At 41.2% G+C, this 24,656-nt stretch overlaps 1 protein-coding gene and 1 long non-coding RNA gene across 2 annotated transcripts; one reads left to right on the forward strand and one right to left on the reverse strand.

Moving 5' to 3' along the window:
• Positions 1-70: 70 nt before the first annotated feature.
• Positions 71-14,919, reverse strand: mrps9 (mitochondrial ribosomal protein S9). Its single transcript, XM_028572364.1, has 11 exons — positions 14,798-14,919; positions 14,272-14,454; positions 9,656-9,718; positions 8,915-8,945; positions 8,734-8,813; positions 5,170-5,255; positions 4,722-4,797; positions 4,459-4,627; positions 2,948-3,056; positions 1,988-2,157; positions 71-477 (listed from the first exon to the last, which is right to left on the reverse strand). The coding sequence occupies exons 1-11, from the start codon at positions 14,894-14,896 to the stop codon at positions 386-388; spliced, it is 1,158 nt and encodes a 385-aa protein (XP_028428165.1). The 5' UTR covers positions 14,897-14,919; the 3' UTR covers positions 71-385.
• LOC114551200 (uncharacterized) lies at positions 3,342-5,120 on the forward strand. The gene is made up of 2 exons (XR_003691864.1): positions 3,342-3,469; positions 4,441-5,120. It is a non-coding gene; the product is annotated as an uncharacterized LOC114551200 (long non-coding RNA).
• Positions 14,920-24,656: the final 9,737 nt, after the last annotated feature.

Below are 24,656 nucleotides of genomic sequence, written 5' to 3' on the forward strand. Positions count from 1 at the left end.
AAAAAACATCTAAAATTGATTAAATCTGCAAGCAAAAATAGAAAAAAATTAAAAAGAAATAAGATTTTTTTTAAATATAAAACCTCATTTATTGTTTAATACATTGATACACATTCATCTTTATCATTTATTCCTTGACACACACTTCCATCTGGAGGCTGAAAAGGCTCACTGCAGCTTGTTGAGTCGATGCTGCATATTGAAACATGGCAGCCTGTTCATCTCGGGTTGCGTTCTTCCAAGAGCTTAAATAAACTGAGGACAACTGAAGTGATACAGCCTCTGGGAAACAGAGGAGGGAATAGTTCAACCGGGGGAAATATTAACACCAGAAGTCAGTGTGAATGTTCCAGATTTAAGTTCAGGGGGAGGCGGTTTCTCCTCCTCAGCGTTTCTTCCAGGTGAACTTCTTTCGTGCTCCCTCCTGACCCGGCTTCTTCCTCTCCCTCACTCTCGGGTCGGGGGTCAGCAGACCGGCTGGAAATAAAAACAAGAGACCAATTAAACAGGATGGAAAGGGGAGGGAATCATGAGACCTTGCACCTTATTGCACCCATATTGCACCTTAATGTCAATATTCACCGCTGGGTTACTTTTTGGATAAATGAGTTTTAATATTCTTTGTTTCAATGTTCTGTTCATCTGCACCTTAGTCTGTCATTGTGTTATTTTATAACATAAATCCTCACACAAAACTGAACTCTAGCTGCAGAATTTTCCTAACGCATCTATATTATCGTCAACCGAGCAATAACTCAAACAGGGAACACACTGTGCAGCAGTGAGGTGCAGAGAACAGACAATACATGCCAGCTGATGGAACAATACAAAATCATAACCGCACACAGTTTCAGGATGCCACGGATGGAACTATGACGACGTAGAAAGATTTGCTGGCATCACAAAAATACATCAAATAGGAGAAAAAACAGGATGGAAAGAGGAGGGAATCATGAGACAAAGTGCACCTTAATGTCAATATTCACCGCTGGGTTACTTTTTGAATCTAAGTTTTTAACTTGCAATGTGGTTAAATCAAGTCAGTGATTGATTTCATATGATTTCAGTGTTGACCAACATCTGAGATTGGACTGTTTGGCTGTATTAATGAACTATTTTTGTTCAGTCAAAAATCAGGAAATCAGTTCACAAACATGGATTTATTACAACAGTGAGAATGTTGTACTTTGACCTTTCCATAAACAAGCAAAACAGTTGCTGCTTGATGCCACCTCCCCTTGCAATGGTAATCAATTCTTCACACAATTAATAACTTAAAGCTTATTGTGATGGATTACTCTGTTACAAACAAGTTGTAAGTGTCTGCGAGTTGTATTTCACACCACAATCAGAACCTAATGGTTACTTAGAAGGTAGGAAATACTTATTATGGAAAATAATCACTTACAATAAAAATATATATTTGTATAGCACTTTTATAAACAAAGTTATAAAAGTGCTTTCAAAGTATTAAGGCAAAGTAAAAACAAATGGAATCATAAAACACAGGGACATAAAAATTATGTTATGAAAAAAAACATTTAATGTGCACAAAGTAGGGCTGGGCGATATGGAGAAAATCAAATATCATGATATTTTCGACCAAATACCTCGATATCGATACTGCAATGACATTGTAGTGTTGACTATGGTGCTTTCACAAAATATTTACACAATGAGATTTTTGATAAATAATCATCAGTAATGTGGATATAATGACTAAGTGGGTAAAGGCAAGTAATAGAACAGTTACAACAGTCTGGTAAGTTCAGAAAATGAGATCACTTTACTGTAATGCAGCCTTTAAAACCAGGAAAAGACACCACTTATGCCATATTACGATATCCAAAATCTAAGACGATATCTAGTCTCATATCACGATATCGATATAATATCGATATATTGCCCAGCTCTAGCACAAAGGCTTTCCTTTAAAATTATATTTAAGAAGTGATTTAAAAAAAAAACTCTGCAAATAATAACTCACCTTGTCTCATGGTCTCAACCTCCCCCTCAGACAGGAAGCTGAGCAGGGCTCTAGACACAGCGAGCCGCAGCGCCCCCGCCTGGCTGGACCGCCCGCCGCTGCTCACCGTGCACTCCAGCTCGAAGCGTCCCAGCATGCCCATGAACTGAAGCGGGAACATCAGCTGCTCTCTGAGAGCGGAATAAAAAGAGCAAAAGAAGAAAATGACCAGGAGATAATAAAAAGAGGTGGAAGAATGAAGCGTGGTTGAATGGGCAGAGCAGAGAGTGTGTGCTATTTAACAGATAGTGGTATCAAACGGCAGAGGCTTAGCTAATTTAATGTCTGGTTGGATGACTTTTCAGACAAGCATTGAGGATCCCGGCACTGTGAAAAGCTTTCATTTACAATCTCACCATTGCATATTACAGACTAACTTCTGACTCAGCAGGAAAAGGATAAGATTTTGTGTGTGTGTGTGTGTGTGTGTGTGTGTGTGTGAGAAAAGAAAGTGTCTGTGTTATGGATGGTGTCTTCGGCTGAATGGCCTATGGCTGCTGACAAAGTCAATTGTCACCTCTCTGCTCCAATTACAGCCCGTCCTCACACTGCGTGACAACACCAGCTCTGGACATTCACTCTCGCACACTCACACACACACACACACACACACACGGCACGCACGCACGCACGCACGCACGCACGCACGCAATCAACACACACACTGACACACAACCACTCAACTGTGTAATTAACTCACTACAAGGAGATAAATTAAAAAAAAAACGAGGCGATGCTGTGAAGAGCGAAAAAGCTGCTTTTTAATTTTTGCTTTTTTTCCCCTGAAGGGGAGGAAGTAAAACACATCGGGTCTTGCATTTTAAGGAAAATGGTACTTATCTATGAATGACGCTGCAGTTGCCTGCGATGTGGAAAAGCGTCTATTTGTTCTCAGTGGAAACACTCCCAGAGCTGTCCTACCTGTCTTGCAGTACGGGGAAGTAGTGCAGGTAATCTGCACCGTTGATGGTTATGCGTCCGGAGCCGCAGTCTCGAAGAACCACAGAGGAGTTCGACGTCTTCCTCCGACCTGAGAGGAAAAAAAAAAAAAAAAAAAAAAAAAACACACCTTTGTCTCCATTTTCTTATCATCGATTACAAACAGAGGAGGAAACAGACTCCAAAACCACTTAGAAATGTGTTTAATTGGGTATTTATGCAGACCTTTGTCAAATGTTTTACATTAAAGCTGAATGTTACATTCCCTAATGTTACTCTGGCCTCTTTTTGGAAGAGGGCTGCTTGTGTCTGATTGGCTGGATCATCCACACCTGTTCCTCATCAGGTCATCAGAGACGCTGCATATAAGCTCCCAGATCCAAGGGCCCAGCCTTTCCTCTGGCCACAGAGCTGCCCGTCATGCTGGTTGCAGTAGGGAAAACTACTCCGTGTTGGTGGCTGTTCTTTGTTCATGCATTCCAGTTATTGGAAGCTTGCAGGGAGGTCAGTACTGTGTATTTTTATTTGAGTCTGTAGTTATTGGTTCTGTTTAATGTAGCGTGGGTTTTTCTTTGTTGTTTTGGCCTTTGAGACCCTGCTGTTTTTCAGCTTCTACTTTTAGTGGATTGACACATTTCTTGTCATTTTTGTTTGCTGTAAAATAAACTTAAAAATTGTTACACTACCTTTATGTGTCTCGACAGTTGGTTTATTGGTGTTCTGGTTATTCTTGCCTTTGCAGTTTTGGGTAAACATTGTTACATAAACTTAAAGGTTGTAACCCTGAACTTTGGTGGCCAGAAATTGTAACAAGGAGGTAAGATCTTAAAGTGCTCACATTATGCTCCTTTTCTGGTTCAGAATTGTATTTAGAGGTTGTACCAGAATAGGTTTACATGGTTTAATTTTCAAAAAACACCATATTTTTGTTGTACTGCACATTGCTGCAGCTCCTCTTTTCACCCTGTGTGTTGAGCTCTCTGTTTTAGCTACAGTGAGGCATCTCACTTCTGTACCATCTTTGATGGCAGTTGCACATGTGCAGTACTTAGATAAGGACTACTAGCCAGTCAGAAGCAGAGTATGAGGGCGTGCCACGTTAGCAGCTAATCGAGCACTATAACGTGGGTTACAAAGTGACCACGTTTGTCTCAACAGAGCTGTTTGGAGCAGTTTGTGAACAGTGTTTTCTGTTGGAGATGGTAAGTCCCTTTGGGGTGGACTTTTTCACTTTGTAAACTTATAACTTGCACAAAATAGATATAACTATGGTAAGGGGAAAAGCCAGTAAGCATAGGAGTATTTTTAAAAAGATATCAGTAAACCCATTGTGCCTTAGACCTGGATTTCTTGGCTAAGAGATTAAGAATACATTTTTGTATTTTATAGATTTGGCCATCATCAATTTCAGCTGGTATCTGGAAACGTCAACAGGCAAAAAACCATGCACTTTTTTTTTATCTTCCAAATTTTAGACAAACAAGCAAATTTACCTTCGGCGGTGCTGAAGGCCACGCCCCGGTCATCTCGCTCCAGCGTCGGCACCATTTGCTTGCTTGACAGGGCCTCGAGCTGCCGGCGGTGCCGCAGGACAAAGTCCTGCTCAGTGGCGCAGTAGGGCATGGACAGCAGGCGCTCCATCAGCCGGATGAAGCGATCGTACTGAAGAAAAGAACAAAAGGGTCAGTCTGCCCAATGCCACGGACTGCATGTGAAAATCCTGAAGAGGGCGCAAGAAAATAAATCCACTCCTTACATCGGGAGTGGAGATCGTCTCAACCAGCAACGCTTCCAGCTCCTCCTTTGTTAGCCACCTGCTTGTGCCCAGAGAGCTGATGGAGACAGACCCACACACACTCAGTTACATTTTCCAGTCCAAAATCAAAAGTGCTGAGGAAGACTGATCAGTTTACAGTTAAAAGCTTATTTCTTGAGATTTCCCTGGTGTCAAACCTTTGGTGTTTAACATTCTTTTTTCATATTAGCTAAGACATTTTAACGATCCATCCATCTTTGTCCGCTTGTCGGGTCGCGGGGGGAGCAGCTCCAGCAGACCTTTTAACATTCATCAAAACTGACTGTAGTACTAGTGCGTGTGGACTGACAAACAAAACTGCTCTAAACGTCACTAAAATGCCAGTTTGTAAAATCTTAATGAGTTTCCCCAGGAGTGTTTTCCTACATATCAGTGTTCCCCTACTTACATCTGCTTGGTGTCCTGGGAGAAGAGGCCCTTGGTTCTCAGACGATCTTGGTATTTCTCGATCTTCAGGGTTTTGCCGTAAGTTTCCTAAAATGCACCAAAAAAATTTTGCTGTACAATTGTCTCCCAAATTTAAAAACAATTACTTTTTTTTAAACAAATTAAAGTTTTGAGTGAATTCCAGGATACATGTTTTGATCAGTCATGTGACCCAGATAATATAACACCAGTACACAGCCTAAGAAGTAAACCATGCCTCGATTACATATTTTTCTAAAGAAACCAAAATATTGTGCAGCCCTAAATTACAGTTGTTTGTCAGATCTGATGGAATATGACAGTTTGTACTGTACAAATTATGATTTAAGAGATATCCATGAAATGGCATGACAGAAAATCCTGACATCCTGGTGTACAGAGGCTTCATGTCCTTGTGTTTTAGAGTTAACTTTGTCTCTAAAGCCTGGAAAGAAGGCAAGATGGATTATTCAATTAATATTTCTTCAGATTTCTCCAATATTCTACAGCGAATAGTTGCTGGGACAGAGTAATGAATTTAGTTGTACACACTGAAGTTCCAGAGACTTTATGGAGCATCATCTGGATCGGTCTTATGGTGTCTTGTGTCATGACATGACTCAATTATAAAAACTTCCTCCATTCATGGGTTCAGTTTCTGGACTAAATTGACCCAGACTCCTGTGTCTGGATTTGGCCTGAAGCAAAGCTGGAAAGAAAAGCAAAAAAAACATGGAAATAAATGACAGGACAGGATCACTCTGGTGTTGGGAATAACCTGAGGGGAGAGTGTCGAGGTGATGGGTGCAGAGAGACTGTGTGTGTGGGGGAGACGCCAGTCACGTCCCTGAGGCAGGCACCCCCACCTCAGCCACCCAGTGCCTGGGTGAGAACTAATTTCCCTGTCAATTATTCACCAGATGTTTTTTTTAATTCCTTCTTGATAGAGTGTGCCTAATCCGCTGCCACACCGACCAGCGACAGAGGGGCAGGAGGGAGGGGTGTACCCAAAAAAAAAAGCATTAAGCAAAATCCAATTTTCTTTGCAAAAAAAAGTGTAATAGAAAATCTGAAAAAAAGGAGGCAGGAGGAGGGCTTGCACTACAAGTTTGCAAACACTGGGCCCGACAATGGCGAGGAATAATTTGCATGGATTGGCCAGATGAAAGAGGCCAGTATCTGGATTCATTTAAGTCAAAGTTGTTACAGAGACTGACAGCTAGCTCGACTCCTATTCAATAAGTGGTCTTTATATGCACAGAAAGGCCTTCAAGTTTGAGGCTATGAAAGGAAGACATTTAAATTCAACCAAAAGGTAACAATGAAGCAGCTCTCTGGTACGATATCTACTCCTGACGGTTGTGTGTTTGTTCGGTATGCAGGTGTAGATGGGGGTTAAAGTGAAGGTGGAAGGTGTGTTTGCAGGTCCCCCAGGGTTATGGCCATAAAGGGCTCAGTGGAGCAGTGAGCAGGTTAATGTGCCACGCTGGCTGAGCCCAACAACAGCCAGAGGAGAGCAGCCGAGCAGGAAGGCTGCTTTTCACGCCACTGCCCCCTCCTGGCAACACTGCTGAAAGGTAGGGGTGTGTGTGTGTTGGTTGCTGAAATGATGGTATGGAAGGAATTAAGAAAAGAAGAGGAACAGTGGAAGAAACAAGACAGCAAAGAGGAAAAAAAACAAGGGTAAAAGGGAGTTATTGAGCCTGCGATCATGCCGACAGGCAGCACGAGCTCTCAGACATGTCTGACATACCTATTTAAACCAACAGCAGGGGGTGCAGATTGCTGCTGCAGGGCAAAACTGTGTGTGTGTAAGAAGTGTGAGCTTGGCCCAATATTCAGAAATCTCACACCTCTCTGTGCGTTGTAGATACAGACACGCGTCTCTCATCCGTGAAATGTCTTTGAACAAGGTGAGCAGCAGACGGGAAGGTAACAGTTGAGCGTGTGGAGACAACAAAAGGTGGAGGAGGTCTGCTCAGAGGTGAATGGTGAAGCAGCTTCCCCCTCCTCCTCCTCCCGTCAAGGACCCTCTGTGCCCCACCCTGCCTCCCCACCCAAAATCCCCCATGGAGGAGTCGCTCCCCGTGGCGGGACAAAGCCTGACGAGCCAGACGTGCCACACCTCAAACACTATTTTAAATCCGGACACAAAAACACTGCACATTGTTGATTTTTCTCCATCTCACCCAAAACCTCACTGCATGGTTTTTATTTATAGGTTTTATTAATGGAACATCGAAAAGGTTTTGGGACCTTAAATTAATTTTCTGTTCAATTCCCTTTTTCATTTCTTATTTATACATTCAAATAGCAAAATTAAATACTCTCAACAAAGTAAGAGGGCCAGTGTTGCCCCCTGTTGGTTCTTTTTGTTTTAAAAGCACTACAGACATTTTTTTTCTTTAAATGCAAAAACAATATGTAATCTTACAAATAACCCCTTTTTCCTATCAGCTGCCTCATGTTCTCTCTTTTACCCTTCTTTCCATTTATCTCTCATGTTATGATATATAGGTTCAAAGTTTGCTTTTATTGTTTTTAACATAAATCACATTCACAGTCCCCCACCCCTTAGAATAGCGTCCATACTGTCCATTAAATCAAAATAGAATTGTAAGAACCGAGTATACAAACAAACATTAACCTCCAACCAAACACAACAAATACATACATAGAAGAATAAAAAAGAAAAATTTAATAAATAGAAATAATAAAAAAATAAAATGTCCATAGTAGTGGCATTATTTAAACAGACTTAACATATTCAATAAAAGAGAGCCACAACTTAAAAAATTGCTGTTCCGATCCTCTTAGCGAATACCTAATTTTTCCGAGGCAGAGACAAGACATATCTTTGATCTATCGAGTGTGAGTGGGTGGCAAGGGGTCTTTCATGTTATGATATATAAAGATAATGATTTATGTCAAGACGTTACCATCGGTTGATATATTGTTATTGGATTTTTTAAATTGCCCAATGTGTACAGTATATACACCTGAAAAATCCAGTATCAGTCGGGCTATTAGAGATACTTTAAAACATTTAAAATACATATTCCTGCACGAGCGATGCAGGGAGTTTTGGCTCTGTCTGGCAAGGTTTTGAGTTCTCCTTGAATTGGCCCATAATATTGGTCATGCCTGATTTTGGAATATTAAATAAGTTCAGCTCACTGTAGACTGGCGCTGGAGCACACGCAGATGCAGGTATTCCTGAGAGAATCAGCCTTTAAACCGGACTACCTTTGACACCTCCCTCCCTCCCTCCCTCCCTCCCTCCGCCACACCTTCCTCTAATCTCCCACCTCTCTTTCACCCCGGTTCTATTCAGCTGCAGCTCTCCGTGTGGAAAAGAGGATCTAACGTTGAATCTCCTCAGGGACCGCGCAGCCTTCCCTCAACTCACTCTGTCGGAATAGCATATACGACCCGAGGGTGCAGGGGGAGGGGAGGGGGCGGGCAGGTGAGGAAGAACCAGGGACTTGAGCTGGATGAAGATTTACCTCCACCTCACATAAAAACCAGACCGTGCCGCGGTACTCACATGCATCAGGGAGTAGTAGGACTGTTTGCCGGTGTAAAACAGGAAGTGGAACGGCCGCCCGTCTGCTCCCCACTGGATAGCTTTAAAGACGGGACAGTCAATCAGTTTACACAATACTCACCATTCTGGAAACATTTAGAATAATAAAAATAAAAAGTAATCAAGGGCACGGATGACATACCTCTCTGCCTCGGAAATATTTCCTCTGGATGCTGGAAATAAAAACAGCAGATTATTACATTATAGACATTTTGCTGGGGATTATGTAAAGAGAATACGATACAAATATTTTGCTCTCTTTAAGCATGGAAATGTATGTCATTTTAGGTCAGCAGGTCCAGCTGATATATATGCAAATAATGGCATAGATATCCCAAATATTTATGAAATGTATGCCCTATTTAATATCCAGCATTCATGTATTTATGTAATTCAACTCCCTGCCCATTTCATGGTGTTTTATTTGTAATTTTTATATTTGCTGAGTAAAAACGTTAAATATGAGCATAAACTGGACCAATCCATCTCCACTTTTCAAGCTATTCTTCTACACTGATTTACATGCAAAGTAAAACATAGTGTGGTACATACAATTAGTTTCAATATTATTTGGCACCTAAAGCAGAAAAAGTAGTTTGTTTGTGAACCCTTCAGATTTATCTTCGGACTCTTTGGTGGGTTCCGACACCCAGGTTGGGAACCAACGTGGAATTTTCTTGTCTTATTATGGAAGTGAATGGAAACGACATATGATGTGAGAAAGTCGCCGAATGTTACACCGGCCAATAAAAGTAATATCAGTTTGATAGGACTTTATATCGTTAGAAACTAAGAATCTACAGCCTTTAAACTTCCATGTCAGCCATACACATGGTAGGAAAGTGAAGTTTATACGAGTCTAACCCACACAGAAATACTTTACCTTCATTAGGGGCCGGGCTTTCTTCTCAAACAGGCCGGAGGGGAAGAGGTAGGCTATACTCCTCTGTGGGGGAGAGAAGAAAATAAATGAATAAATAAATAACTAACAGGAAAGGAAATGGCAGTTTGAGAGATGGCAGTTCATGACAACGCTGACATGTCCAAACAACGGAGGTCACACCAACGGACGACAGTGAAAGTGACAGAGGAAGAGGCACGCAAGCTGCTTGCGGGTTCAATGAAAGGCGAGCGTGATGTGGGTAAGTGTGTGTGTGTTTTGCTGTAGAGTTAGAGGAGAAAACAAGCAGAAAAAAGGCACAAGTTTCTGGCCTGGGTGACAGTGAGCAGAGGACACTGTGGACATCCAACAGTTCACTCCAAGTTCATCCTCTGCTGTGTGTGTGTGTGTGTGTGTGTGTGTGTGTGTGTGTGTGATTAGCAGGGCTACAGATGGCACTGTAAGTTTGTGTGTGTGAGAGAGAAGAGAGGGAGACAGAAAGTGTGCTGGCCCCGCCACACTTATTGAGACAGTCTGTTCATCTCTCTCTTCCTCCATCCCGCCATCTCTCCACTCATTTTCCTCCTTTTCCTCCTCTCTGTCGGTTCAATTAGTGAGGCAGCAGGTGCTGCACGGAGGGAGCAGGTTGCTGCCTTTAAGGTTGTCAAAACGACGGAAAGCAGGAAGAAAAGGGCTGGTCGAGAGAAGTGTGTGTGAGTGTGTGATTGTGTGTGTGTGTGTGTGTAAAAAAAGGTGGGAGGGACAGGAAGAGGAGTTAAAGGGTAAAAAGTAAAAGAGGAAAAGGGAAAGACAGGCAGAGAGACGCAGGGAACAGTTGAAGACACCCGTGTGTGTGTCCCCCGAGCCTCAGCCCAGTACGACAGAGATCCCAGAGGGAGCAGAGACGGAGTGACAGAGGCAGAAAGAGTCCAACCGCCTCCTGTGGAAACCGAGCAGCGCCACGTCTCAGGAGGGTGTCGAATTTTTACAAATTTCAAAAGACATGGTGAAGTCAATCGTGCCAAATTTTGAACAAGCCCAGGGACAAAATCAAAACCGTCACCCGTGACCAAATGAAGTGGGATACAAAGCCTCAACAGGCCAGCAACAAAAATCAAGCTAGATGGCCTGAGGAGCTTTTTAAAAAGCTACAAAACCACATTTTTCTTTCCAGAAGTGCTGAACTGATTGGTCGATTATTACTTCATCGACAGAGCAAGACAGACAAGCAGAAAATCCTATTTTCACTTGATGAAGGATTCAAATAATTCTTAGAATTGTTGAGAATTAATTTTTTTCTTGATTGACTTATGAAATAATCAGTTAATAGTTTTAAATCAGATCAAATTAAGAGAAAAACAATTGGTTTCACCTTGGGCTCTGTAAAATCATGACAGACATTTTTGGTTTGTCTACTTTCTGACATTTTACAAACAGAACGATTAATTAATAATCTCAATAATAGTCAAATGACTAATGAATGATGACAATCTTTAGCGGCAGGTAGGAGTAAGCATGCACATTCAAACCACAGAGGGAAGGTGCCGAGTCGAAAGTGAGCAAATATTGAAATGAACAAATAAATAGCCTGCACACATCAGGGCTCCAATGTCACTTTAGTTGCAACCCTAAATTCCGGTGTTCATTCAGATGTTGCTGTCCTTTGAGTCTGATACAAGATAGTTTATAATAGCGCACAACTAACGATTAGTGTCAATGCCGACTATTCTGTCAAGTACTGTTTCCGTTAATTCATTTTTTACTTTAGAGAAGGTCATAAAAAAGTGAAAAATGTCAGACAGTATTTTCTAGAGTCAAGCTGGTGTCTTGAAATGTCCTGTTTAGTTTTGACCAGCAGTCCAAAATAGGGCTGCAGGATATGAGGAAGATATCTAATGGCGATTATTTTGACTGATATTGCGATATGATTCACCATATTAGAGGAAATAACTGTTGTATCATTATGCTCATTTTCTTTGAAAATTATTAAAAAAAAATATATACTAATTGTGCAGCCCTAGTCCTAAACCCAAAAGATATTTCATTTACAATGACATTGGACAGAAAGGACGGAAATAATTAATCAATCATCAAAACTGTTGTTGATTTATTTTCTGTCAATGAACTGATCAGTTAATCAACCAATTGTAAAAAACTTAAAGGTTTCTTTTGCACAATGGTTTTTGAAAGAAAGCTGACTGGAAGTCTAACTGTGGCTCAAACTAATCATTGGGTACTAGCAGTCCCACCAAAGGGTATTTTAATATAGATTTTTTGAAAAAGGCTTAATAAAATAGAAATGTTTTAAAGTCCTGTATAATTCAAAAAAAAAATTTCAAATATATTTCAGTCATAAGAGATATTTATCGGCCTCGGTCTTCATTTTTAAATTCATTTTTTCATTCATAATTCATTTTTAAACATCCTCTTGAGTTTTTCTGGGTCTTTAGCACCGTCACACCTAAAGAGTCTGGACTCCAAACCTGGGCTGGGGGATTTATCAGGTGCCTCTCTCTGCACCTCTCCAGTCCCCCCAAATGTTCCCTTTTCCCTCCACACATCTAAGTTTGGGCTGCTAGCCGTCGCTTTGGCTTTCACAGCCTGGCGCCGACAGCTCTCTTCATTATTTATGAGGGACACTGGGGACTGGGTGAGGGAAAGTGAGAAATCAAGCTAAATGGTTGGAGCGGTGAGAGCTTATGTGTTTGCCAAAATCTGGAATAAGCATGAGGGTGTGTGTTTGAGGGCGTTGCTAATATCCCTGATGCAGCACATTAGCCAGAGGTGGCCCCACCTGCCGGCTGCTGGTGGAGCACCGATTGCTAATGAAGATGATGATGTGAAGAGACCACAGGGCTTTAAAACACAACACCTCTCCAGCCTGAAAGAGGCAGCCTAATCATTGTTTAAAATGCTTTAACTACTTGTGGCTTTTAAACTCTGTCTCATCAGAGGAGGCTATCTGGGGGGTGGTCCGTCTGTCTGACTGTCCACCAAAACAGTTGTAAAAACTGTTTGTAGACCTGTTTGTCTGGGACTGAAAATTGTAATTCCTGCCTGTCAACAACTGCTCAGGAGGTCAACAAACAAATGGGCTCTGTCAGACTTTTGGCGCGTCTCTAATTCAACAATAGAAACAAATCCTGCTCACCATAAAAATGTTTTTTAATGTCAACAATTTCCATGAAAAGACCAACAATGCATCAGTTCATGTCTAAATACTTCCAAACTTCCACATGCTGTCATGTATTCAGCCACAAACCCATTGGTTACTACAGTAAATATGAATAGGCCAGGAATATATAGTTTAAAAAAGACTAAAAAAGCAGGGCACTGTTGTATTTGGAAAAGCTTTACTCAAACAGGAGTAAATAGTGCATTTCTTGGGGACTATTTTCAGTGGCGGATCAATCCACATGTGGTGCTTTAGTGAGTATTTCCAGCAGCAGGACAGTGTATGTGAGATCAAAATAAACTACAGAGAGTGTGTGTGTGTGTGTGTGTGTGTGTGTGTGTGTGCGCTCCGTAATGAAGGAACATGTCACCCAGTGACACAGCATGGTTCAGTGATGTGTTTTTAATAGGTTTTTGAAAAACAATGGTTGGGTTAGTTTTGGTCTTTTCTAGGTGTGCACAATTCAATATGGATTTTTTTTGCCCATGTTTACGCTTAAAATCACAATCAAAACAGATATTGCACTTAATACCTTGAAATATTATTTAGAAAAGCTACCCAAGAATGATTAAATTTTGCAAGGCTGTCAGAAACAATACAACCCTGAATGCAGAACAAATTACACAATATTAGTAATCTAGAGTTTCTTGATGTATCTCCCCCAACTGTCTATTCCCTAAAAAAACTGTTGTATTGCTTTCATAATAGATTTGTCTTTAAATTCCCTCAAGTATCCTTCACAGGCCTAACCCTATGAATTATTGGTAGGTTGTCCTCCCCAAAATAGCCCAACCCAAAACTTGCATCTTACCCAAATATCAAACAGCCTCACTTACAGATCAATTGCATTGACTTTTGAAACTTTACTGTTGATTTAACACGTGTCAAACTTAAGGACCGCAGGCCAAATCCGGCCCCTCGCAGATTTTGATCCGTCCAGCATATCAATTTAGGTTCGAAATTAATTTTGGCCCACCTAGTTTTTTGTAGCTTTTGCAATGTTTTGTTGCTCTTTCTGAAGTTTTTGTCACTTTTGCCGACTCTATTTTGGGTCATATTCCGCCGTTCTACCTTTTTTGTAGCTTTTTTTCTTTGATGGCTAAGTTATTTTATTGCTGACTTTTTTGGGTCTTTATGTTGACTAAAACTGTGTGAAGGCTATATGAGACATGCAATAATACAGTCAAAGATCCTTGACTTTTTTGATGAAATAAAAGCATGTGAATAAACTAAATGTCTGGCCCTTGATGTGATTCTTATATTCCAGTGTGGCCCTTTGTGAAACTGAGTTTGACACCCCTGATTTAAAATAAGTTCCATATGCTTAAAAAGTTCTTAATTCATACAGAAGCCACTTATCCCTCTAACTGAAGCCAGACAAGCCAGTGGATACGTGAAAGACACACTCAGAGATAACAAAGCACAATGCACTCTTGTCTCTTACATCTATGTCCTCCTGGGTGAAGTTCTCGGGGTCTTCTCCCATCATGTTTGCCAGGTGCCGTTTCCCAATGTTAAACTCCTCCACCTGCTTCTGGATGAACTCCATGGTGAACTTCTCTGGTCCTGCAGCCGCCAGGTTCTTTCTGTGGAGGGCAGAGCTCCCACATATCTGCCTGCTCACGACCTGAGGAGGAGGAGGACAGCCGGAGCGGTTAGGAAATATGGAACATTACGCAAACTGTGCTTACTTGCTAAATATGTGGAGCAGCAGCCAGCCGAACTTTGGTTAGGAGTTCACTTATTCCAATTAAGATCATTTAAAGTCTATAGCATCATAATAAAGCTAAATACAACGTTGGTTGACTGTTATTTCACTTATCCGTCGAGCAGGTTCGGCTAGCAGAAGCTGCGAGAGGATGCTAACTCAAGGACGTCACTGTTTGTGAATGGTAGTCAATTTCCATGCGCTCACGTTTGTTTAACATATATATAAAAGTTAGTTTACCGAAGTCAAAATCGGACGTTACCTGTCGGCTTAACTTCGACGTGACTGTGTTTAAACTCGAGCTGCAATTCCTACATTTTCCGAAAATCGATCCCACGGTTCGCACACAGGACGCCGCCATGATTACTGACGACGATGACGTCGCCGGCGGAAGTTCTCAGACGTCACAGACATGAATTGTAAAATACAAATTAAAACAAATATTTTGAAAATATAGCCAGAATTCTCCAGACAATCATTGTTCATAACCTAGTAACTATTTTTTTATTGATTTATTAAAACTGTTATTATTCATGTAATACAAAATGCACCAAAATGAAATGTTTTCACAGCTTTTTAAAATAAAGCAAAACAGCTTTGACATCTGTGTTTAGTAGTTAATGTTATACTCATAGACTCTTAATATTATTAATATTTACAGTCTATAGTTATACTGCTGCACTAAACTAATAAACTATATTATATTTCTATTTTGCTATATTAATACAGACAACACTAAGTATCACAGTATTAGTATTATCTTATACAATGCTGTATGTTTTTACAGTAAGTGATCTTTAATGACAATAGAAAATGGACTCATTCCAAACCCACACCATCATAAACAAAGTTTTTACACATCCACTTCCAGTATGCCACTATATGGCCAGGGGCTTGAAAGTGTTTTAAAGAGTATTCTTTATAAAAACCTCTCTTTAAACACAAAAACAAAGAGAAGAAACCGTAAAAAATGACAAGAAAAAGAAGAGAAGGATAATCTAAGCCACATGACAACAGACCACACAATTTTAAAAATCTGCCTCAAAAGACAAATGAGGAAATAGAAAATGTGTAAAGGACAGAACATTATCAAAGAATTGAGTATAGTCACGTGCTTTGGCTGCTTCAATTACGCAACTTTTTTTTATCATCTCTTAGACATCAGTCCACAATGCATCCCAATGTCACAGCTCATTGAAAACTTGTGTTGTTCAGCATGATTATGGAAATTCAAAACATGCTGGCCACATGGTGCAGTTGAAAGCTAAATCTATACTTAAACTATTCCTCATGTCCTTTTCTTTTGAGGTTGTCAGTCAACACCATCCATTGCCTCAATCTTGAATGCTAAAACTACTTAAAACGTATTTGCGTGCAGGTTGAAAATGACTAAATTCACCTGCCATTTTCACTACTTTACTATCAGAAATGTGCAAAAAAAGATCACTTAACAAAAGTATGTTGACTGTTTAATTGATATTGCATTATTCAGAGACCATTGACTTTATTTAGATGTTAGACGTTCAATGATAATTTGGTGTTTTACTCCCAACATTTCAGACGTTGACACCGCACGATCACCATATCAGGCGCCAGGTTCTTTTTTTTTTGCATACAAGCAATTCCTAATAACACACAACTATGTGAAACCACTTTGACTCCAGAGACCTAACAATATTGCATTTGTGAGGCTCTGATGCCCTGTCCGGTTTAATGCGAACTGCATGTGAGCACCATCTGTCTTACATGTAAAAATCAATGACAATAGGAGGGGTACTGTAAATGGAACACAGGATTTAAAGCAGCGGATCCACATGAGTTGTCAGAAATAACACAATGAAAAATGCTCAGTCACCATCTGCCAAACACGCTGGCAAGGCTACACATAAAACAGATTGTTTTGCATATGTGGTGCAGTCGGTGCTGGGCAGTGCAAAAATGGATTAACACAGCATTTTGTGTGGATTCCTTAAATAGATGAGCACAAGCTGCCACCTTTGCCAAACTTCTCTTCATTCCTCCATGGAGCGATGATTCAGGGCTTTTCTTGAAGATTATTTTTTGGGCATTTTTAGGTCTTTATTTTCACACAAAAGCTGAAGACTTAAAAGGGGAGAGAGAGGGAATGACATGCAGCAAAGGGCCACAGGTCTGAATAGAACCCACGGCTGCTGGGTCGAGGAGTAAGCCTCTATATATATGCGCCTGCTCTACCAACTGAGCTAACCCAGCCACAGTTTTCCCATTCTTAATGCTGCAGCAGGAGGTCAAGTGCCTTGCTTAACAACACATGTTCACGTGTGTCTGTGTACCAGAAAAAAGCCCAGGCCAATATCCAGTACATGTCTGTAACTCACTGAGGAATAAGTGTATTTGCACCAAATTTCACATGAAGTTCCACAAATTGCATGCTCACACAAAGGTAATGCTTGATGGTGACTTTACACTGCACCAGAAAGAAAGGGTAGGTTCCCTGAGTCATGTGATGTACAACACTTCATACTGACGGAAAGAATAAACTCAGAATTAGCAAAATCATAAAACTGTCCAGACATTTTTTTTTTATCTATGTAGGCTTTCTATGTGCCTGCAGAATTAGGATATTTTCTAATGGAGATCTGTTTGACCTATTTGACTTCTTAATCACTTTTGAATCATAGAGTATGATGTCAAAAACACTATCCTGTGTCTTGCAACAGAAATTTTGTAACATTTGAAATGAAAAGTTATCGGTTGTGAGCTACATTTCAAGACACAAACTTACACTGTATCCCCAAATCAGGTCCTTTTGAATTGTAGTTAATTTACGATTAAATATATGTTTGCCAATTATAATTCATGCAAATAGGACTTTCTTTGTCAAAACTTGAGGAGAAACTCCGGTAATCGGGGCCTCCTTCCCTCTCAGTGTGTATTCTGCACAGTATGCTGTGTTTACTGATCAATGCTGTGTGTCTTCACTTAGATTACTTTGATAGAGTTGGAACAGGAACACAAGGAAATTAATCAAAGTGAAGGGGCACTGACTCCCGGCACGTGCCAGTCGATATGGCCGCGTGGTTAATTTGCCCCGAGGAGGGCTGTCGTCAGGCAGATGATAAACAGTGTTTGCCCCGTTTTTTAGCCACAAGCGTGCTGCTCACCAAGAAAAATAGTTTCGACCCATGCTCTCTAATTTACAGTGGGGGGTGAGAGGTGGGACATTAATCATCCTTCTGCTGTGGCCCGTCTCTGACAGGTGAGCCACCGTGGGTGGATAGGGTGGAGATATTCGTTTGGTGAGCACACCATGGACTTGGATGCAACTTACTGTTGTAGCTTGTAGGGCGGCACGATATGAGGAAAATAACATATTCAATAACATTGAATATCGCAATAACGATATTACTTGCAATAAATAAATTAAAGTGTGTTCTGCTAAAATACAACAAATTGCTTGTTGAATTCTAAACAAATGAAAGGAAATCATTTCCAACTTTCTTTTATTGAACTAATTGAATATTGAATTGAATATAAAAGGCAACATTAAAAAAAGAATGACAGTTCCACTTTAAAGTGCAGTTGTCTACCGATATTTTCTTTCAACTAACACCAAAAAATGTGAGTGTCGCAGCCTATATATTGTGCAGCCTTAGTAGATTGACACTGTGATCTGCAAACTGCACAATGTATTCCCCTTTTTGGTTAATGAAAGCATTCACCTTGTTAATGAGAACCAAACATTGGCAGTTGCTGTGAAAATGATGAACTTGCACTGAAAACAGTGCTATGATGCGAAAGTAAAAGGATTTAATTTAGGGAACCTTACGGGCGTCTGTTTTCATGCTTGGCATCAATGCTTTATATGAGGCTGTACCTCAGTGCCAGGCATTAGAGAGCTGGCTCTCATCCAACTGTTCCATCAGCTCTCCATATGGACAACAGGGATTCCAGCACCGTCTTGAAAAAGGAAAGACCACAATAGGCGGCATTGACCTCCTCTCAATTTGCCCCATCCCCAGATTGAGTGACATCCTTTTAATTGTCTGGCTAAAACAGAGATGGAGCAAGAAATAAAAGAGGATGTTGCACCGTGGAGCTGTGCCAAGTCCGCTCCTTCCCCCTCTTTCCCAAGGATGGAGTGCTGGAGAATTGAAGGCTTATAATACCAACGAGCCGAGGCTTTGCTCCAGTCATCATTTCCATGCTGCTTTACGCTGATTCCCTAATATCCTTAGCGCCTTGCGTAGGGATAAGCCCATCGTGCCGAAACATGGCTGTCATGCCTATAAACCGTTCACGGCTCTAAAGAATCCATTATGGTTGCTCCACAAACATGGGGACTCAAAGGGCCACTTTGCTCAAGCTCATTTACTCTTTTAAAGCGTATTTATTTACCCATGGCACTGTGAGGGATCTCAAATACGCCCCACAATACATCACAGCAGGATGTAGAAATGGTGTACTTAAGTATAAGTGGTCATTTATACCATGAATCACATCTTTAGTATACTTAGCTGCATTTATGAACCATCTGTTGATCTTGCAGTACACAACATATATAGACATACTCCTTTATGAATCATCTTTTCATCAGGATACGTTATCAAAAGCGGAATTGGGCTTTTCATTCGTTTGTAATAGTTGTAGTTAGTGTTGTCTGTAGTGCACCATTTCCCTGCAGAATGTCTGTCATAAAAAGGAATGGTACTGTTCTTGTCAGTGATTGAGCGTTGTCCTACCTCTGCCAGTTTTAGGAGATCCATCCCCTCTGCGGGTCAGTGAAGAGAAAAACACAAACACTGACAAGGGGTTCAATTTCTTCAGGAGTCACCCCTTCTGCAAACGTCACAACTGCTCTAGTGTAAAACACAACATCCACTGATATATGTATAACCTTGGTGCCTTCATGAGGTGAGACACGCAAATGTGATTCAAAATCTATTTAATGTCATGTAATTCCCGTATCTATTTGTATTCCTATTTATTATTATTCACATTTCTATTTCCATTTCTATTTGTATCCCTCTTCCTTTTATCATTCCCATTCCTTTCTTATGGATATTCATTTCCCCATTTGTTATTCCTATTCCCATTTTTACTACTACTCCTTTTTCCATTTTCATACGCATTTCTCTTCCCATTTTTACTCTTATTCCTCTCTCTACTTCCACTTCTTTTACATTGCATTCCTATTTCTTTCCCCATGTCTATTCATAACATCATTCCCATTATTCCAATTTCTATTCCCATTACTGTTTCAACTCTACTCTCGCTCCAATTCCTGTTCCCATTCTCTTCTTATTCCTACTCCCATTTCCTTTCCTTTTCTTACATTTCATAGATCTACATGTGAATCTATATTCCCATACCTTTTCCCATTTCCTCTTGCAACTTTGCGGTTATTTTACGAATATTCTGCTACTTTAGTGTAATAATATAGTAATGTTATAATTTCTAATGCTACTATGTTGTTACTATAGTATAGAGTGCTGCCACTACTACTATTAATTCAATAAACAGTAAATGCATATGGAGTAACACTGCAGCACGTGCAGCAGTGTGCTACGGTCCACTGTGCAGTGTCAAGCTAACACCCACAGTTATCTTTGTGTGAGGTAAACCAAGTTATATGCTATGGTTCAGAGCTCTGTCAGGGATTACTCATCTCCTTTCAAACAACACACACACACACACACACACACACGCACACACACACATGCACACGCACGCGCACACAAACACACACTCACATTTGTAGATTATCAACAAGTATGGCCATTGAGTGGAAATTAATTTGCAAGTGGTAATGGATAGAGACATTTTGCTGAGATGCGTAAAAACAGCTGAACTGCCAGCAATTACCTGCTGGAATCAGCCTTCATCAATATCAGGATAATTACAAAGCACTTCTGGCAGTGCGTGAAATGAATGGAGCGTGCAACAGATTGGGCGGCGGCCATAGATGTCTGCAGATATTAGGCCGCCTCCCCCTCAGAGTGGCTCCACAGGGGAGAAAACTACCTGAACAGACTGGAGCTGCTGCTGCACCAGCAGGTTCACCAGGCAGTCGGAGAGGCTTTCATATTAAACACAGAAAACAGTCACAACAGAGCTGACTGTGACTGAATCTAATAGACGTGCACAGTCTTGAATAGACTAAAAAAGGGGGCACAGAATTAGAATAAAATAGAAAAGAAAGACTTTACCATAAAAAAGTTTGAATAACACAGAACAGCACGTGCAAAGTGCACGAAGACATAAATAGACTTTAAAGATGAAACAAAAGAAAGATCACATGAGAAGGAAAGTGCAGAACAGATCGACAGCAGAGGATGGAAAGAAATAAAAGAACAGAACAGCAGAGAAAGGAAAAAGTAGAGTAGAGCAGAATAGAATAGGGCAGATGAAAATGTAATAGACTTGGTAATGAAAAAAAAGTAGAGTAGAAAAGAAAACAGTACCAAAGAACAAGTGAATATAGAATAAAAACAAGGACACAAAAGAAGACGAAGCACAGATTAGAAAACAGAAAAAGCAATTTAAAGTGCTTCAAATTAGCCAAATACATGAATTTAAATACAAAGTTAACAGAAAAAAATGCATTTAGGTCAAATAAAATTAATTGAAATACCATAATACAACAATATACAGATGTGGTTCAGTCAAAGTATCATAATAAGTTGACCCATCTTTAAAATCAGCTGAGAATAACACAAGGCCCATTTAGTAGCTTTTCTGGAGCTTTTGATTGTATCATAAGATCTTCCTCAGCATGTAGAGTTGTCATAGAAATTTTTGATGTTAAAATTTCCAGTTTGAGCACTTATGGCTTAAAAGTTAAGGTTTACTTTAGATAGGAAAGTGGTAGAACTTGAGGCAAAATGAATATAACCGGGAAGTTGTATCTGTGTGCAGCGTAAATGCAGCGTCACCGGGCTTGGTTCTGATTCAAGGTAAAACTAGCGGACTGCTTCCTAAAGGTCTAAGGGACCTGATGGGTTGATACTCCTCAATCACATATGAACAGAACATAACTGAGTGGAAGGAAATGCACCCGAGCGATGCTGGTGATCAGAGGGATGGGACTCTGTAAGGTGGTTTTTGAGTAGGGAAGGAGGGGGAGTAAAAGGCAAGGGGTGTTCGCGGTGTCGATCCCCGTCTTTCCCAGACTTCACTTCCATCTCTCACATGGAACCACTTTGGTTACCCCCCCCCTACACACACACACACTTTTCCCCTTGCCCTCTCCTTTCTGTCCTCTCAGACAGCGAGCTGGAGGCAGTATTGGGTTTCCTCTCCAGCTGAAGGGTTACTTCAGTCCATCTCAGGGATGAAAAGATGACTCTTTCCCTCCCCTTCTTCCATTTCCATCCAACTCTTTTTTCAGGTGAGAGGCTTGGGGAGGAAGGAAACTATTACGCGCGGGGTGAGCCGGGGCCTGGAGACGCAGCTGCCAGACCTGCCCGGCCCGTCGGGGAGGAAGAGGATCTGGATCCGACACTGGACGGGAGAGAAACCTGAGATCTCTGGAAATGGCTGGGAATGACCCAAGAAAAACTTCCGCCGCCACCCCTCCACCATCCTCGTCCTGTCCTGTCCCAAAGTGTTTCCCATAATGGTCTCAGTCTGCACAGGCGGCAGGGGATCCCTAAAGGCCCACAGACTCAAACAAGCATGTGTGAAAGCATGAATACACAGAAACCACCCAGGGGAACACGCACATATTCACTTTCCCTGCAGTAATTAAGTTCTGAGGTTATACCGCATATAAGTTAATCAATTAGAAGCTTATATTGTGAAGCAGGGATGGAGGTCTATGGTAATCTGTCCTGCAGTGTCTGTGACTTCCTCAAATTCCTGTTTTGGCTTCACTGACACCTACAGGTTTGCAAAAGAATGATGGAAACCAGGCACAGCTGTTGGGCTTGCGGTGGAGGGAGATTTGCATATCTGGGTGGATTTTTTAAATGCCGGGCTGGATCTAAAAAGTCAGGGAAATTCCATCGTTCAGAGAACGTTTTCATATTGTTCCCATTTCATCTGGACAGACACTTGGAGTGAGTTCTCGCATGCAGTCGCACATCAATCACTGGCTTATTACAGAGAGGGAGTTTGCGGAAAATAATGTTTTTTATCCGAGGAACGGGACTGTATGATTGCTGCTTGTTTGACCTCGTGCGGGCATGTTAGGCAGTTTGACGACATCTACACCCCATTGTTTTGTCAGCAATTTGTTGTTCTCTATACGCTGCATTGTAGCATACTTAGAAAGAAATCTTCTCCCCGTGCTACTGAAGGAAAAAAGGTTGTTAATTGGCTTTTGGAGAAAGTGGTTGCATCCAAAACTAAACCACAAAAGTCTGTTGCAACGTAGATTGGTAAAAATGTAACTATTTTAGATGAGCAAAGGACTCTAATAACAACAGTAGCAGTTGCTGTTTTCTTCTAATTATGCACAATGACAAACTGCATACACATTTTGAGCATTTTAAGGGCAGTGAATAAGATGCATTACATGTAAACTAAATAATTAGCATTTTATGATAGACCTGTTTAAGTGGACGTGGACTGTACCTCGCCAGGTGACAAATTGCTGGAGTGATTGAACCAAGGGACTAGTTGCTGGGTTAATATCTCCCATTGATCTTTTCATTGATCATTTGCCCCCCACTAATGACTGCGACTGGACTGATTTTAAATAATATGTCTCGCTTGTAACCTGACATCAGAGGAGGAGATGAGGGTGGGAGTATGAGCATTTCTCGGAGAAGGAAACCGCTGAGAGAAATCAGCTTGAAAGGCCAGAGGAAATTGAGACAATATTAAAAAGAAAAAGGTTCAATCTGCAAGTTTTTTTTTCCACCCCTGCTGATCAGAAGGGCTGCAGACTACCGCTGGGCTCCTTAACATCTGGTTGGGCAATTTACTCTGACGACTGGAAAGGTTAAACCACTAAAATCTAATATTTGCCTAGAGGGGGTCAAGGCACTGCAATTACAAGGTACAATTGGCAGGGCTAATCAGCTAGTAGCGCGTACCAGGGGCTCGGCTGGGCAAATAAGCCCTGATCAGAAGCACTGTTCTCTGCCTCTTCTGTTTACTTATTAAACCCTGTTCTCATGTTCAAGGGCCCCACTGCAGCCTCTGGCCCCATACACCCCCAAGGCACAGGGGAGTAAGTTTAGCTCCTGACGCTTTTTAAATGGGGCCGTGCCAATTGGCTAGAAAGTAGCCCCCGTGTTAATCAGTATCTGCGGCCTTTGTTGCGAAATGATCTCAAATTACTTTCCTCCAATCTGGCAGGCATTAACACCTTGAGAAGGAATGGGATAGGTAGGGATTTGTACCCTGAGGAGGAAAACAAGGAGCAGAGCAGATGTGTGTGTGTGCGGACACTGACGAAAGGCCCACATAGGCGCCATGTCTCAGAAGGATGTGTGCGTGTGTGTGTGTGTTCCACAGTGCTGTTTACATGATTGCTCTTTGACACACATATCCTAATTGACTGAGTATCAAGTGCAGGATTAGTGTATAATATATCAGAACTGTCTGGCGCGCAACACTTTTGAACAAGGCTCGGGGAACAATTACTGGTAATTAAATATGTGCCAGTTACTGGAAAAGATAATTATGTCCTTGGTGTATAACACCAATTAATTACTTTTATTTCAGCGAGCAAAGCTTTTAAACGGCAGCGGAAGCCATTCGAATGGCGCCCGTGTTTGAGTGCAAGCAACCTCCGTGTTTGCTAATGTGTAAGTCATGTTCTGACGCTCGCAGAGATGAGCATCCAGGCGCCGCACGTTAAATTGTTTAAATCAGGCATTTGCTGAGACGCTGAGGTTTATTGTGGTAAGAAGGGGGAAGGTGCTGCGGATGCGGTTGTAGTTTTTAAAACAACCATGAGAAAGTGACAGTGGCTGTAAACATGCTCTGCCAAGGCTCCACTCATAGTGTTTTTACCTCTCCATCCTTAGGCATTAAACATTGACATAATAGGTGGAATGAAAAAAAAAGAAAGAGACTTCTCTGGGGAGGCAGAGCTCAACTCTCTCTTGCTAAGAGGATTGGTCAGATTGGATATAGAGCCTAGGAGGAATCATGAGCGCTCTGTATATCCTCACACTTTCTCCTTCAGT

Source organism: Perca flavescens, chromosome 24 (genome assembly GCF_004354835.1).
Source record: "Perca flavescens isolate YP-PL-M2 chromosome 24, PFLA_1.0, whole genome shotgun sequence".
NCBI lineage: Eukaryota > Metazoa > Chordata > Actinopteri > Perciformes > Percidae > Perca > Perca flavescens.

Bases quoted from the DNA above. Each gene is read 5' to 3' on its own strand.
- mrps9 (XM_028572364.1), bottom strand. From the start codon at position 14,896: ATGGCGGCGTCCTGTGTGCGAACCGTGGGATCGATTTTCGGAAAATGT. The intron at 8,814-8,914 runs GTATGTCATCCG...CCGTCTTTAAAG, and splicing joins AATATTTCCGAGGCAGAGAG to CTATCCAGTGGGGAGCAGAC. The intron at 478-1,987 runs GTGAGTTATTAT...TTTTATTTCCAG, and splicing joins GGTTGAGACCATGAGACAAG to CCGGTCTGCTGACCCCCGAC.